This window comes from Saccostrea echinata, unplaced genomic scaffold (genome assembly GCF_033153115.1).
Source record: "Saccostrea echinata isolate AGI-Se365-2 ecotype Australia unplaced genomic scaffold, CSIRO_AGI_Sech_v1 ptg000034l, whole genome shotgun sequence".
In the NCBI taxonomy this organism is placed as follows: domain Eukaryota; kingdom Metazoa; phylum Mollusca; class Bivalvia; order Ostreida; family Ostreidae; genus Saccostrea; species Saccostrea echinata.
In genome coordinates, this window is record NW_026889783.1 from 667,367 (window position 1) to 683,389 (window position 16,023).

The following is a 16,023-nucleotide window of genomic DNA, read 5'->3' on the forward strand; positions in this document are numbered from 1 at the left end:
GATAACAAGGTTTGACTGTCCTTTAAAAGTATACTTTCATGACACTACATTTGTATCTTTCCAAGAAATATTTTAAGTCCATTTAGTCAGGGTCATGTCACAAACATGATTTAAACGCCAATACATGCATTTGTTTAGAGCAGTATAGTGTAGTAGTTAGCAAGTTAGTCTTGAAAGGAAAATAGATACTCAGAATTTTCATTCCTTGGGTTCGAAACCAACAATTTTTTTAATCATAAAATGATTTTTTGCTGAAGTTTCTGCATAAAAGTTTTGTTTGTCATTATTTCACATCTTTCAATGATAAGAATTTTTTAATTCACATAGTAAATATGACTTTTATACATTTGAAGCTATAGGCATTTTGCTCGTCTTGTTCGCCAATCTCCTAACTTCAAATGAAAGGCTATGCTCTCTATCACAAAAAGCAAGAGCAAGGTAGGGTCATTGAAATCATCTTAAGAAACACTGGGCTAGAAAAGATGAAACTTATATAAAAGCTACTCAATTAAGTGTAAATTCAAGTTTGTTCAAATCATGGCCCCTAGGGTTAAGGTGGGGCAACAACAAGGTATCAAGTTTTATGTAGGAATATTTAGGAAAACTATCCTTAAAACTCTAATTGTAATGATTGAACAACTCAGGTAAGCATTCTGGCACATATGCCTCTGGTTAAATGTATTCTTGCTTTCTCTTGAGAAAATTTTTAGTCTTTGCATTCTCATCACTAAAGGATTTTATTTTTCTGAAATACTGTTCTAAACTCACCAAAGTTTCTGATTATTTTCTCTCACCTTAATCTTTTTGATTTCTCTAGAACCACAAAGCCAATTTCAACCAAATTTGGCACAGAGTATCTTTGGGTAAAGGGGATTCAAGCTTATTCCAATGAAGGGCCATGCCCTGTTCCAATTAATCAAGATCTTGATAAGATACAGTCTCTGCTTTGTGGCATACCACTTGGGAGGGGAAAAATATATGTATTAAACTGGCCTTCTGCCAAGATGGGCACACCACTAAATGGGGATAGAAATGCCAAACATTAGGCACAGTTGAACAGGTGTAGGACAAATATAAAATTATTGCAAAGGATAACTGGTATCTGTGAACTTCATAGGTTATCTAATTTAGAAGTTCCCATTTGTTAGACTGTTAGCTTACCTGAGCCAAAAGTTTGTGAACAAATTTGAATCCTTACCGCCTTGGTTCAAATTGTCCCAGTGGTTCTGTTAGAGTTGAGCATGGTAAAAGTTTACTCACAACAGATGCCCATGTGCAAAAACATAGCAATAGTTTCCCAGACAGAGGTGAACCAAAATGTAAAATACATGTAAGTCAGAATGCAATATACTGGTCAAAACATAAAACGGTTTACATTTATGCGACTGTAAAGTCCCTTTAATAAATAAACAGATCTATTGAACAAATTTCATATAAACTTAAATCACAAAAGTATTTTAAAAATCATTGTCATCGATTTCATCCTGTTCATTCACATTATCATTGTCATCGTCATCATCATCATCGTCATCATCATCTTCATCATCATCATCATCAAGATCAATTTCTGAATCATCCTGTACAAAAGATATAAAAATGATTATTTTTGTTCAAATGAAAATACATGACAACTTAATATTTTTTTTTCTATTTATTGTGATGAAGAAAACTTTAAAAACATTACTCTGAGTGAACAAAATACATAAAGAATATGTGGTTTGGATTTCCTCCTCACTTCGACATATCCATGGTATCTGAGATATTGATGGTTGAGATACCAAAGTTTAACTATATATCCAATACAAGAAATGAGAGAGAAGCACCATTTGATTTTGCTTTTAAGGGGGGACCTATGTTGTTCGACATCAGAGCATCAGTGTTTGACATCACAATTGTCACTTTTTACTCCTTCACATATAAAAGGGTTTGCAGTTGATGTTTGCATTAATGTGCATACATGCAATCGTACTATGAGAAAATGAGGTCCACATGGTAGTAATAGGTACCTGTGCACGGATCACAAAATGTGGAATTGCCAAAAATTATATTTTGTATGTAGAATTTGTTATTGTCTCTTGTTGACTGAATAACACAAAGCAATTTCATACAAGATTTTAAAAAAATCTGTGACTTAATTCTTGTTCAGAGCAAAATCAGTCAAAATTACATTTAAAAGCTCGAATTAAGCAGCTTAGCAAGTAAAGGCATGGGCAATTGATGTTATAATGTGTTTACAAAATAAAACTGCTCTAATATGAACAGTATATGAAATAAAATATACTTGCATGTAATACATAGGTAAATTGTCAAACAATATTTTTATGTGCGTGTGATGTCGACTGGGGGAGGGGAGGGGGAGGGGGGTTAAAACAAATGCATGAAATCAGGTAGTATAAATATTGTACAATTAAGTGTTCATTGCTGTTAACTTACTGTTGTCTAATTGCAGAAAGGTCAATTTTTCAGAAACCAAAATGCATATAAAGGTATATTATTTTTTTACATAATACATGTACATGTATTTACAAGTAAGTGACAATAAAGATAATATCAAAGTTTCAATAATTTCACAAAAAGACTGCAATAGTCAATCTTAAGTATCATACAAATGTAAGCTCCATCAATATGTTCAGAATAAGTTATACATACGTCACTGGCATCAGCCAACATAGATCCCATCACTCTCTGCTTCCTCTCACCAGCTGCTGCTGTAAACAGAATAATTCAACATCAGTCATAATTCAACATCAGTCATAATTCAACTTCAGTAACAATTCAACATCAATAACAATTCAACTTCAGTAACAATTCAATGCCTTCAATGTAGGATTAATAATTTACTTGTTTAAAAACCACATATTCTAACAAATGTACATGTAGCATAAACTACAAGAATATAAAACTCTCATTCATATACGAGGAGAAATAAGATACTATTCATTAATTGATCATGCAGTGTTTTATGTAGGTATAAATGCTCAATCTACTAACCTTGCATATATTTTCAAAAAAGCAGGAAATTAATATAAATGTAAGAAAAGATACCAATTAGATATACAAATTCAATGTCAAGACATATACATGTTTAACAAAAATTAAAATTATCAATGGAAAGAAATTCTTGGTAATGCTGTCTGATTGATATCGTAACAAAATACTGTACAAAGAATGCTTATCTGTATAGAGAATTTTTGATATAGAATTAAACTGCATTAAACTGAAGTGCTTCATTGTCATTGTTAATATCTCCAAAATATTCACAAATATTCATAACAAAGTTACTGTGTAGGAAACTTCCATGAAAATTCTTTTCTGTGATGGTAGCAATAAATTAAAACAACTTCTGTAATATGACACAGCTGTTCTCAAGTGCTACAAAATGTTCTTCGGAAATTGCTCTTGAAGCACACCAGTTCAAAAACTGTGTTTCATGAATAAATTTATTCTCTTAGATTTGAATTTAAATGAAAAACTGTTATTAGGTGCAAATTTTGCCAGTGTGCTATTCAGTAACACTACACAAGGGTTTACTCTCCAAGCCACTGACCTCATATCCAAAGAAATTAATACCATGAAAGAAAAATGTAAACCAAAAAAAAATTTGAAAACATTTAAAATTCTTTTTTACTTTAAAAGTTTTAGTAGAATAAAAGAACTAAACAAAGAAAATAAGACAGGAGCAAACATAAATAATGAAGTACTGCCTTTGTCCATTTCCTGCTTTTTATCAACCAATAAAACAAAACTAAATCTAAACAATTAAATATTTAAAATTCAATGCCCCACAGAAATAGGTTATCTGTCATAACTTGTCATAGAATAACATCTAATCTGTTATCTGATCCTCATAAAACTTAATGTACCTGACTACTTTCATTCAGGACTAGCCAGTATAAAGCAACTATGAATATTTATACCTCTGCATATACTCGATAAATACTGCATTAGCAAGTACATTGTATGTTTAAAGGGATGGTTGCATTTTCGTTTCAATTAAGCTGGTTAATTGTACATCCTTCCTGATTTAACTTTACTAAAACCCGAAGATGCAACAGAATAGTATTTCTGTGTTGACTATATTTGATTTCCCGAATAACTAGATACACTTGTAACATTTCACTCACCAGGCACAGGTCTGGACATTTTTTCTACTGTTGTTTTATTAATATAACATTTTAACAAAAAATCACAAGCAAGCTTTGCATTGTAATAGTAGTAAATAAGAACTTAGACTTTGCATGATGCTTCAATAAAATACACAAATAATTTAATGGATCAAAAAATTATTAGCCTGCATGGAATCATTTAAACCAAACTTTTTTTTTTTAATTTGATTGCTTTGTTAAGTTTTTAATTCAGAAAATTGAACTTTTTCAGTTATAAACTTGGGTTTTAAAATTAAGTTTCCACTCAATTTCAGAATGATATAAACAATGTAGACTTTTGTACTGACCGTCAGGACGCTGTCGGACGGGCTGTTGAACGTCAGTATCAGATTCATCAGATTCATCCAACCCGTCATCAGAGTCGCGGGAGATATCTGAAATGGTGTCAACTATAAATACTCCAAGTAAACCAGCTCAACTTATAACATTCCACTCATCAAAAGCAGACCAAGACATTCAAGCATAGGTCTAAATCAACATTAAATGAACAGGTGTTAAACAATAGGCTTATTTTTAAAAAGAATATTTAACAGGCTATGTCAGTTATTCATATCATCTTTAATGGCATCAACTTATAAAACAACACGAAATTTTTCCATGTATCTATTTTAACGAGTATATATTTGTGTAATTCAAAATCCCATCATACCAATGTCATCTGGCATGATCTTTTGCCGATTCTGTTCCTCACTCTTCAGACGATCAGCCATCTGTTTTAATTTTTCTTCTGTCTCCTGTGTACAGAAATCACATTTTACTTTTATTTCCACAGAAGAACTTTACTTCAATACAATTAGCATAACAAGAAAAAAATACATGTGTCCTCTGAATTTCTGACCTCGAACTTGTCTTGTTCTGCCCTGTGGTACTCCTCCTGCTGGGCCTCTAGATATGTCAGGTTTCGGAACTTATCCATATAAACCTCATACAGCTTCTGCAGGTCCTCCTCCAACTTTTCATACTCATCCATATAAGCAGGTCTACAATAAGATCAAATTACTTTCGTTTTTTTTTTAATATCAGAATACTAACTCTAAACACAAACATATAAGTGAATTCTCTCCCTTGAACAGATAAATTACCTAACACTTTGTAGAGTTTGTAATCGCTTTTCATTTCTTTCCAATTCATTCCTCTTTTTCTCGATTTTAGCCTCCAGATTAGCTTCATCAGATGCTACATTGTCTAGCTGCATCAGGTACTTCTTTATTTCATTCTGCAAGGAGAACAAAGTGATTTTGAGAATGAATCAAGATAGAGCATTTGATCTGATTTTTGAGTCCAAGGAATTAAATCTTTTTATTACCTCAACCCCTCGGATGGATCCACCAATTCCACTCTCAACTTCATTGATTTCTAGAGATTTTGCTATCACAATGGATCTTTGTTCCTACAAAGGAAAATGGGATAATAAATGTCAAAAATACTTACACAAACTTTCATAATATAACGTATATACTAGCCTATAAGTCGTTTTTTGGGGGGAGTTAAATTTTGATCCAAAACTCTATGTCCGACTTATAGGCAAGTCATAAAAAGATAAGCATTTTTCTGGATGGCGAAATGTAGTATTTTATAAATATTTCCAATGATTATCGTTGAACAAAGTCTAGATTTATTATATATGAATTCTAAAATTATACATAAAGTACAGGGTGTCCCAAAATATATGATACCATTTGAAATACCTGCCAAAAACGCATCCCTTGGCCAATTTCTTTGATATATGTCTCTAAAAATATTTGAATAAGTACAATTTTTAAGCAACAAAATATTCCAAAAAAATTCTCACACTTATGAAATTGCAACGTATCAAATTTACATCAAACTTTTGCAAAAAACTGCAATTTCAACTATAATGGATTTTCAAAAGAGCTAGCTTCCTTCATTTTGAAACTGTAATTATCAATCCTAGTCTTAGGTTACTGCTGCTAAACCCAAACCAGAATCCTTAACATATATAAAAGGTTTACTTCTGATGAAAATCCAGAAGTTACAACCAAGACAGGCATAACTGTCTCAAGTTAAGGAACTTTGTGCAATGTCTAGACATTGTCATTACACAAATAGAAAGTCATTTTGAGGGCATCATTTAAAAATTTGTAATATTCATTACATTAGGTTTTACAGAATTTTGAAATGGTATCATATATTCTGGGACACCCTGTACAAGCATTTCCGTATTTTAATAACTTTATTTTTATCTTAAGTGTATATTATGTATTTTTCTTAACGATTTAAAATTAAATATCCGCGTCATTTCTAAAAAATATTAACTGAAACCAGGTTAAAACATGAGCATTGATTTGATATTGTCAACTGATTCTGGCAAAAAGTTGTACTGACTTATAAGCGGGTCAATGGCAAGTCCCTCCAAAATAACCTCAAAAAATACAACTGACTTATAGGCGGACCGACTTATAGGTGAGTATATACGGTACATGAAGTACATAAATATGACTCTGACGAGACTGTAATTCTCCTGATATGTACTTATAACAAACACTTGGACTTGAAACTAGAAAAACAGTAGGGCTAAGTATCAGATGAAAATTACACATTGCAATATATAGCAATATTTTTATCTGTATTGCGATATGTATTGCAATATTTTCAATAACATATAAATGCTTTTTTCTAATTTTTTTATCCACCATTTATAAACAGAATGTATGTAACTATTATAAATACGTTGACACAAGAAAGTTCTTGTTGATTTCACTACAGTTCTGCAACAAAATGCATCCATACAAAAACAACCTTACTGTTTGGCATAAACGTTTCTGACATATTAAATTTTACTTTAGAAATCTAATATCCAAGCATTTTGCTGGTATATCTGTACTGAAAAAAAATAGCGTTTTGAAAGAATTTTACAGAAATTTCTATTTTTAGTAACCCTGGCAACACCATTCATCAAAACTAAAAACCAATATATGGACTTATGTTATCCTCAATTCTCATTATATCGCGGGTTCCATTGTATCGCGGTATATTCCAAAAATTCAGATACATAGCTTATATCCTTTTTGTTGATGGACTATCTGTCGACTTTTGTTGACTTTTGTGATGATTAAAAAGTATGGAACATCCGTTGGAAAAAATTTTATTCAAATAAAACATATTTTTATAGATTTCCATTCCCGTTTTTATTTTATTTAGACCATTGAATTTATATCCTAGTAAAATCCATAATAAAGTTAATATTTTTGAAAGTCTGAAGTTTGTATTATGTTTAGTTTCCATGTAGAATTACATCGTAAATTTAAAAATAAAATTGAAGTCCCTGTCAACTACAAGCTTCCATGTTTTCCTTTACCGCGATATAATGAGACTCTCCAATTTAGGAGGTAATTAAGACTTAATTCCTGTTTTAAAAATAGACTACAAATTAAACGATGCAAGCTTGGAAAATAATTTGACACTAAAAAGTTTGGCCATAGTTAGGTTTATGAATATCATTTGATGAAAAGTTAAATAAAAATTTGGAATTACAATTTTTATGCAAAAGAATTAAGTACCGCGATATAATGAGACACCAGTATACACAGTGAATTTTAGTCTACTTGTGTACAAAGTTTTAACCAAAACTGTAGAAGGAGTACCATTTTAAAAGAATTTCATAAAAGATTCTATTTTTAGTAATCATGGCAACGTGGTTCACCGAAATAAAAAAAAAAAACATATACAAAGAATTATGTATCTTAGTGTAGTTTACTTGTGTAGAAAATTTTATTGAAATCAGACCAAAACTGTAAGGGAAGAAGCATTTTTAAAGAATTTCACAAAAATATCTATTTTTAGTAACCATGACAACACCATTCAAAGAAATCAAGAATTAAGAATCTAAGTGTACTCTACTTGTGTAGAAAGTTTTATTGAAATCAGACCAAAACTGCACAGGGATTTTTTTAGGGTCTCTCCGGGGCCGAAATTTGGCCCCATTCCCAATGCTGAAAAGTGCATGTTTTTCCCAAAATTATACCTAAAAATTCCCAATATGAAAAAAGTATTAAGTTGTAAATTATTAAAATAAAATAATGACAAAAAGGTGTTTATGTCCTCTATGTATGATGTATGAGCCATCCGAGGAGTTCCGAAAAGTTATTCAGAATACTACGGATGTTGCATGCATACTTTTTAAAGCGGGATCGATGTTTAAAAATTAAAGTCGGGATCGTTAGTTAATAAATAAACGTGCATCATGTCAGTCTCTCCAGTTTGCCTAGGGCGGTAATTTTCAGGCTGTGTTGAATCACTCTTATTCTTATAAATTAGTCAAACAATACCGATTAACCACTCATCTGGAACAAACCCACTATCAAATTTTATTTTAAAGAACTTCTTACGTAAAGGTAAAAAAGATGACAACATTGTATAAAAGTGTTCATTTACAATGTTATTATACCCTGCGGCTTTACCATTTTTAAGGTCCTGAACAGTCTCTATTATTTCTTATCACTAAAGCTGGTTTAGGCCAGCTTCATACTATAAAAAAAATAGGAAAATGATTAAATATTTGACTTTTGCTTGTTTTTATTTGTATGAAGATATTTTTCCCAATTTCAACGAAATATCGCTATTTTTCCCAATCTTGACGGCTCCGGCCCCTGGAATCAGAGGGTAAAAAAATCCCTGCTGCAGGAGGAATAGCATTTTGAAAGGATTTCACAAATTTTTCACAATTTTTTTTTTAGTAACCATGGCAATACTGCTCATTTAAATTGAAAACCAATACATTGAATTACTTTTCTTCGTGTAGTCTACCTGTGTACCAAGTCATATTGAAATCGGACGAAAACTGTAGGGAAAGTAGCATTTTTGAAAAATTGTTTACAGACAAGCAGACAAACAAACAAACAGAGAGACAGACACCTTACTACCACATAAGCTCTTCTGGCCCCGGGGTCATGAAACATCTTAAGCTTAAGTCAAAATCTTTATGTTTTACTATGATGTTGTTGAAGTCAAGCAGACCAAAATTAAAATATTTTTCAATATTGCTTTACAAAAGTGTTGTTATCTGTATATTTAGAGATTAATCCAATAATTAATAAGACTTTTACAGGCGATGGAAATTTTGACTTAAGTCTTAGTTTGTTTCATGATCCTGGGGCCTGGTCTCTGTCTAATCTAACTACATAATTTACACAGTAAATGTTACATATAGAGATAATCATTAAATATTTAATTATGTAGTTTTAGGGTTACCTTTTATTTCAGATATTATATAACTTGTATAAATAATGAGACTTTTAAACACGCTTACTCTGAGGTCCACTTCTTTACCCAGGAGATCATACAATGTGGCTCCTTTAGTTGTGATTTCAGAAGCAAGCCTTCTAGCTTCTTTCAGATCATTTATCTGCCAAAATAGGATATGTTAAAATCCTTCTAATCTATAAATTTTCATAAAATATACACAGTCCATCAATCCAGGTCAGGGCAAGAAAATATGACTTAAGTCAAAGCCCAGCTAGTCCAAAATAAGCAACTTAAGGTAAGTGAGATCTGTCAATAGTTATTTAGATTCATTGATTTATTCATGTGAATGTCTTATATCAATTTCAATGCCGATAAATAAATGTACTTATTTGTGAAATTTATCAATACCACTACTGCCAAATTAGTGCTGTCCACCTATGATCATACCTTTGATGAGATGTCAAATGACAACATAGAAGAATCGTCTTCATTGTCTGTCTCAGATTGGGTTGATGTGTTGGTTTTCATGGCATTGTACAACATTGACGTCACCTTCAGCATCTCTTTCACAGCATATCCATCGGACTGGTACAGTTTCTTTGTATTCAACTTGATGTGTGCCTTTGTATGCTAAAAATGAATGATTATAATTATTTAATTCATCAGTTCTTGTCTTTAGCTTTTTAAAATGACACAAAATGATTTGACAATTGAAATATTTCAGTTATGAAATTACTTCTTCAGTTTTTATAAACATCATCATTGTTAATTATTTCAAAAGTAGCTGACTCTATGAAGCTTCTGTAAAAACCATGAAATCCACTCAAGCTTGAAAGATTTTTTAATTGCAATATTTCAAGTTAAAACAACTAAATTTTCAATAGATCATAGAATCAAGACTTGAACAAACCATGAATTCTGCTACAGTTTTGATGAATATCACTCTGTCTTGATCTGTGTCAATATCACTGTGTATGTCAGCATTTGGGTCATATCTAAAATTGTAAGAAATCATCGTAAATCTTGTTGTTCAAGCTCTTGATAAAAAAAAAAGTTTAAATTAAAGCACCATCTAAAATTGTCAAATACCTTTTGACAAGCCATCGCATAACTTCAGCAACCAGAGGGAAGTTTGGATTTCGAAAGTTTTCCATGGAGATTAATCTTGGGTATCCTAAAGCCCTCATCATCTCAGTGAAATCTATAAAATAATCAGACTGTATGCAAGCCCTCATCATCTCAGTGTATTCTGAAAACAATCAGATATTAATAAAAGGTAACCTAAAGCCTTCTTTACCTTTGCAGACTTCATATTTTGGTAACTTGCATGAAGTTATTAGCACATTTATCCACTACATAATAATGAATTACAAAAAGAAATCATTTTACAATGGAGCCTCAATAATTGGGGCACCAATAATCAGGACTCTTCACTTTCTAGATTAAATTTGTGAGAATACAGTTAACTGTTAACTTAACATTTAAACCTCCAAATAATAAAAAGTCTGTTTCATTAATCCAGATGATTTCTTGTAAACTCAAGTTTCTAGATGAGCAAAGCTCTTCTGTACTAAAATTGAAAATCAAAGAAAAAGTGTTTGATGCATTTGGTGAAGGTTCCTTATCAATAATCTGAATTGAATTACCAAAATAACACTGTCTTCATAAAAATACTATCAGGAAATATAATTTATACCCACAGCAATCACTCCTGGGCAGATCCTCTCAATTTTGTATATGTATACAGTAAAACGCACTTATAGCAAAGTGCCAGAAATTTGCAATTTTAATTCATTTTAAACATAACTCATTATACCAGTTAAGATCACAAAACATATTAAGCCAACAGCGATTGAAATTCACATCACTGTAGGTGTGAATTCATTATAAGAATGTTCGCTACAGTAAAACATGCTTATAACGAAGTGCCAGGGATGGGCAATTTTGCTTCGTTATAAACATAATTTGTTATATCTGTTAACTTAAAGTATACAATATATTTTAAAATCACTTTGCTGTAAGCGTCAATTCATCATAAGTGTGTTCGCTATAAGCATGTTTTACTGTATAACCATGTTTTACTGCGATGAACATGTGTATTTTACTGTGAGGAATTGCACCTGTTAGTGTACACTAAATGTTTTCATAATTTAGCTTCAAATTCAGTTGTCATCATTGTAACCATAAGTACAGCAGTCTAGCAAAATTCTTAGGCACTTAGAAGTGTAAAAACGTCCATTTCTTCAAGTAAAATGCATTGAGCGGAACGATGCAAGATATATATTGACTTCATATACAGAGTACTTTTTTCATATTCAATAGGTATGCATATCTATAAACCAAGACTCAAGTACCTGCGGTCCAAATACGTCTTTATTTTCACTACACATGATTAGCATATTTTCTATAAATATAGCAAGAGCATTAAGTATACTGCAAGATAACCTGTCAGTGAATAAAAGTGATCATTTCTTGCGGTTCTCTCTTGTCCGATATGGGTTGATGATTTTTAAAATGATCATGTATGAAAAGTAACAAACACATATTTATAATTGACATACTTCTCAAATCTCTGTACGACATGGTTGTGTATTCTGACTTCTAAAAAAATATTTCAATACTCCTCTTCGTTGCGAAGAAAGCCAAAACTATTTGACGCATGCGTATTGTTGTTTCTAGAATTTAACAAACAACGATCCCGATGAATAAAATTAACTGCAAAACGTGTGTAGTACCTTGTGGATATCGAGGTTTTTCAATGAAAAATTTACAATAATACACATTGACGGTTTTTAAAAGGTATTTTTTAACGAACCTACACTATTTCTTTTTATTTACATCACATTAAAATTCCATATATGAAATAAATCAATTGTGTCTGTTGGTTTGTTTTTACGCTTGGTTTTGAAAAATTAAATAGAATTTTGATATATAATTGAATAATTCCTAGCTCTCTGATTAGCTGAGATTCAATCATGCTATTTAACTAGATCAGAACAATCTTTGTCTGATAAATTCAAAACAGTTCAGGAGAGGGTTGCACGAATTTTGTATTTATATTTTTGGAAACCTGAAAAGTAATGGTAATGAATTACTTTACTAAAGTAATGGTAATGTGATAAATTACTTAAAGAAATAAGAGTAATGGTAATGGTCATTTAATGCCCAGATTATAGATGTAGTGTAATGCATTACATAACAATGTAATTCGCCACTAGCCTGATATACATGTCGGGGGGGAGGGGGGGTCATTCTTAATTAATTTACAAGTAGTATAATTTCTTTATATAAAAGTTATGTTGATAGAAATGGAATATTATACATGTAGTTTCTTAAAAATCATTTACCAAATTTACATTTCCTCCTCTAGAATCTCTGTAAATGTTAAGTGTTTCAGCACATTTTTTCCCCCATTGAGTCCAATAAGCTTTTACAAAATTAATGAATGAATGAATAAATTTCCATAACATTGTTTTGATATAAAACAGATCCGTAGTACACAAGAGTGTTTGGGAATGAGGTCTCCTTCACATAATTTTTTATATTAACATACAAACAGGCCCGTATTACTTGAGAGGGGGGGGGGGTAGGGGACCTCTCCACTTTTTCAGAATAGTTTTTTTTAATGTAAATTTAGTACGAAATTTTTCACTCAAACCTGCTTACCCCCATCCTCCCTCCATTTTGCAACTTTTTGTTACGATATGGTGGAAGCTAGTGTGTCCTACTTTATTACAATAGAAAAGTTTTGACAAAAAGTTAGAGGTAGATCTCCCCTCCCCATGACTTTATATAAGATTTTTACTAAAAGCCTATTTCACTCCTATACCTAAAGGTGTCAAATAATTTCAAGATTGTTTTACGAAATGAACTTTAAACTTTATAAGTCAAAATAAAATAAAATGCACACTTTTTGCATATGTATAACAAATATGCTTTGCATGTAAGTCTTTTTTTTTATTCTTCAAAACCTTGATCCGCCCATTTAATGCTCAAAGATTATGAGATACTAATTGCATTGCCTGTCGATGCAGAGTTGCTCAATGTTTATGGATTTTAGGTTGTTTGGAATGAGCATCCCATCGCTACCACTAATCAATAAAGTATCAGATGCCAGGCTGGTGATGGAGTTTGGGAATTTATTTCATTACTAAAGCATGTCTTCCACTCTAATTCATTGTCATATAAGTACATATAAAATATTTTCGTCGTAAATATTCTTTCAAACATTGTATTTTTTTATTTCCATCACAGTAAATTCTTTGCACGTGGGTATCGGCGGCGGGAAAGGTTATGTACCGGTTACATGTCTATCAAGAATAAATATTTAATGAAAACAAAGTTGCTTTAATGATGTGCACTGATCGAATGTATCTGTGTCAGAGTTTTTTCCCAACAAATCTGTTTCAGTTTGTACTTATATAGCTAATAACGATCTTTTTGTACACGTACCATTATGACGTCACAATAGACAAACATCGTTCATACAAGATGAATGTAAAAGAGACGCTGACTTCCCGCGAGTTTTTGCGATTAGCGGATTTTTTGTCTTCAAATGGTTACAGATTGGGTCCAAAAATCGGCGAAGGAACCTATTCCAACGTAAGAATCGCCGAAAGAACAAGAGACGGCGAAATTTTGGCTGTAAAGATGATTGACAAAAGAAATGCGAAGAAAAACTATGTTAAAAAGTTTTTGCCCAGGGAACTGGAAATTTCAACCCTTGTAAAGCACCCGAATGTTATAGTCACTCATGATGTACTGTATCAAGGTGAATCCGTCTACATTATGATGGACTACGCTGAGAAAGGAGATTTATTGCAGTTAATTCAAGCATGCGGCACTCTCTCCGAAGAGGATGCTAAGCGAATGTTTAGAGAAATGGCAGAGGCTATAAAATACTTGCATGATCTCGGAATAACACATCGTGATTTAAAATGTGAAAATATCTTAATTATGCGTGACAAAAGAATAACCGTTTCTGACTTTGGTTTTTCCCGTATGTATCTCGATCAGCAGCATAATGCTGTCATGTGCAAGACATACTGTGGCAGCAGAGCGTATGCTTCCCCGGAACTTCTGCGTGGATTGCCTTATGACCCAAGAACTAACGATGTATGGAGTTTAGGGGTTATTCTTTTTATTATGATCTGCGGAAAAATGCCATTTGATGATAGGAATATCAAGGAAATGCTGAAAAAACAGATTTCTGAAGGTATTTCCATTCCCGACAAAGTGAAAGAAAGGATTTCATCGCACTGTGTAGAACTTATCCATAAAATTCTTGATCCAAACTCAAAATCAAGGATAAAAATTGGCAATATTCTGCAGAGTGAGTGGTTAAAAACATAATGTGTTGAATGTTGTCTCAATACAAAAAAATTATGAAATTACACTTGTTCTTTTTCATATGTTGGGTATTTTAAAAATTAAGGCGCATTAAAATTTCACGTACACAACTTTGGAGCCAATTTGTCTCTTTGTGGTAAGACCGCGATTGCACCCTCTTAAAAAACGGGAAATATCTTCTTCCTTTTTTAAAAACAAAAATTCATTCATCTGTTCAAAGCAATGCGGCTATAGATTTTGCTTATTAAATATGTGAAAAAAGACTTCAAGAAAGTTTTTGTCTACCACCAGTATCTTGACAACTGGGGTTCGTAATATAGTTTGCGACCATGCTTAAGTAGGGCTTAAGTGCATTCTTAGACTTAAGAAGCGTGCTAACATCTGACTTTCTATAAGCAAAACTTAGGCGAAAGGTAGAGTTGACTTAAGTATGTCTTAAGTACCATTACACATATTTAGAACTATTTATTGTTAAATTTCGGCATTAGAACGTTCATGATTCATTAATCAAAATAATAATGTGCATGTAATAGCGGTATATAAACGGCCTCAACGGCTCATGCGTCCCCCTGAAGGTGTGTGTGTGTGTGTGGGGGGGGGGGGGGCAAGGAGAGGATAAGTAAATAATAGCGGGATATCAAAATAAGTTGAATACAATGTAGTTTGATCTGATTTATTGAACATTGATTTTAATAACACTCTCAGCATGGCAGGCGTGCATGATGTTACATGGTTGGTATACTTAAGTAGGTTATAAACATTATAAACACTTTATTTCACTATAAGTAAACAATTATACAAAAGACTGCTTTTAAGAATATAAAGAACATAAAGAGGCTTTATGTTACGAGCTCCTGGTTACAAATCATTCCATTTTCTACAAAATAAGTACATTTTGCTGCGATTGAGGGCCGGGTAATTTTTCAACACCGACAAATAAACCTAGTCATTATTCTTCAGGAGTTGTTATTCGTCTTTACTGTAAATTTTTATTAACATTTTCGAGTTCTCAAGAATCACGAGGCCAATTTCACCCAAATTTACTTACTACAAAGTTTCCTAAATTTAAGTTTTTTTAACATCCGGAACTCATGGAGATAATTGGAGAGTTATACCCCATTTCTTTCAAGGGGGGGGGGGGTACCGGTAATTAAGATTAAATGAATATTTTGTGAAAAATTTTGTTCATATCATGACCCCAGGATAAGAATGGAGCCACAGTAGTCAACAAGAGATCATAATCTGACATGGCATTATGGAGGGAAAAGTCTTTTATAATATTCTAACGAACAGCAGGGCTATA

At 32.1% G+C, this 16,023-nt stretch overlaps 2 protein-coding genes across 3 annotated transcripts; one reads left to right on the forward strand and one right to left on the reverse strand.

The window, feature by feature from the left end:
* Positions 1 to 1,370: 1,370 nt before the first annotated feature.
* On the reverse strand, positions 1,371 to 12,028 carry LOC133199334 (clusterin-associated protein 1 homolog). Of its 2 annotated transcripts, XM_061335141.1 has the most exons (13): positions 11,933 to 12,028; positions 10,461 to 10,572; positions 10,282 to 10,366; positions 9,819 to 10,001; positions 9,436 to 9,531; positions 5,473 to 5,556; positions 5,249 to 5,382; positions 5,005 to 5,146; positions 4,816 to 4,900; positions 4,454 to 4,540; positions 4,125 to 4,151; positions 2,650 to 2,708; positions 1,371 to 1,577 (listed from the first exon to the last, which is right to left on the reverse strand). In XM_061335141.1, the coding sequence occupies exons 1-13, from the start codon at positions 11,952 to 11,954 to the stop codon at positions 1,458 to 1,460; spliced, it is 1,236 nt and encodes a 411-aa protein (XP_061191125.1). In that variant the 5' UTR covers positions 11,955 to 12,028; the 3' UTR covers positions 1,371 to 1,457. The 2 variants fall into 2 exon arrangements, with proteins under 2 accessions (XP_061191125.1, XP_061191126.1); XM_061335142.1 differs by lacking the exon at positions 4,125 to 4,151.
* Positions 12,029 to 13,858: 1,830 nt separating this feature from the next.
* LOC133199336 (testis-specific serine/threonine-protein kinase 1-like) lies at positions 13,859 to 14,856 on the forward strand. The gene has a single exon (XM_061335143.1). The coding sequence runs from the start codon at positions 13,863 to 13,865 to the stop codon at positions 14,721 to 14,723; it is 861 nt and encodes a 286-aa protein (XP_061191127.1). The 5' UTR covers positions 13,859 to 13,862; the 3' UTR covers positions 14,724 to 14,856.
* Positions 14,857 to 16,023: the final 1,167 nt, after the last annotated feature.

Bases quoted from the DNA above. Each gene is read 5' to 3' on its own strand.
- LOC133199334 (XM_061335141.1), bottom strand. From the start codon at position 11,954: ATGTCGTACAGAGATTTGAGAA. The intron at 4,901-5,004 runs GTCAGAAATTCA...TTCTGTACACAG, and splicing joins CAGAACAAGACAAGTTCGAG to GAGACAGAAGAAAAATTAAA. The intron at 1,578-2,649 runs GTATGTATAACT...TCTTTTGTACAG, and splicing joins TGTTGGCTGATGCCAGTGAC to GATGATTCAGAAATTGATCT.
- LOC133199336 (XM_061335143.1), top strand. From the start codon at position 13,863: ATGAATGTAAAAGAGACGCTGACTTCCCGCGAGTTTTTGCGATTAGCG.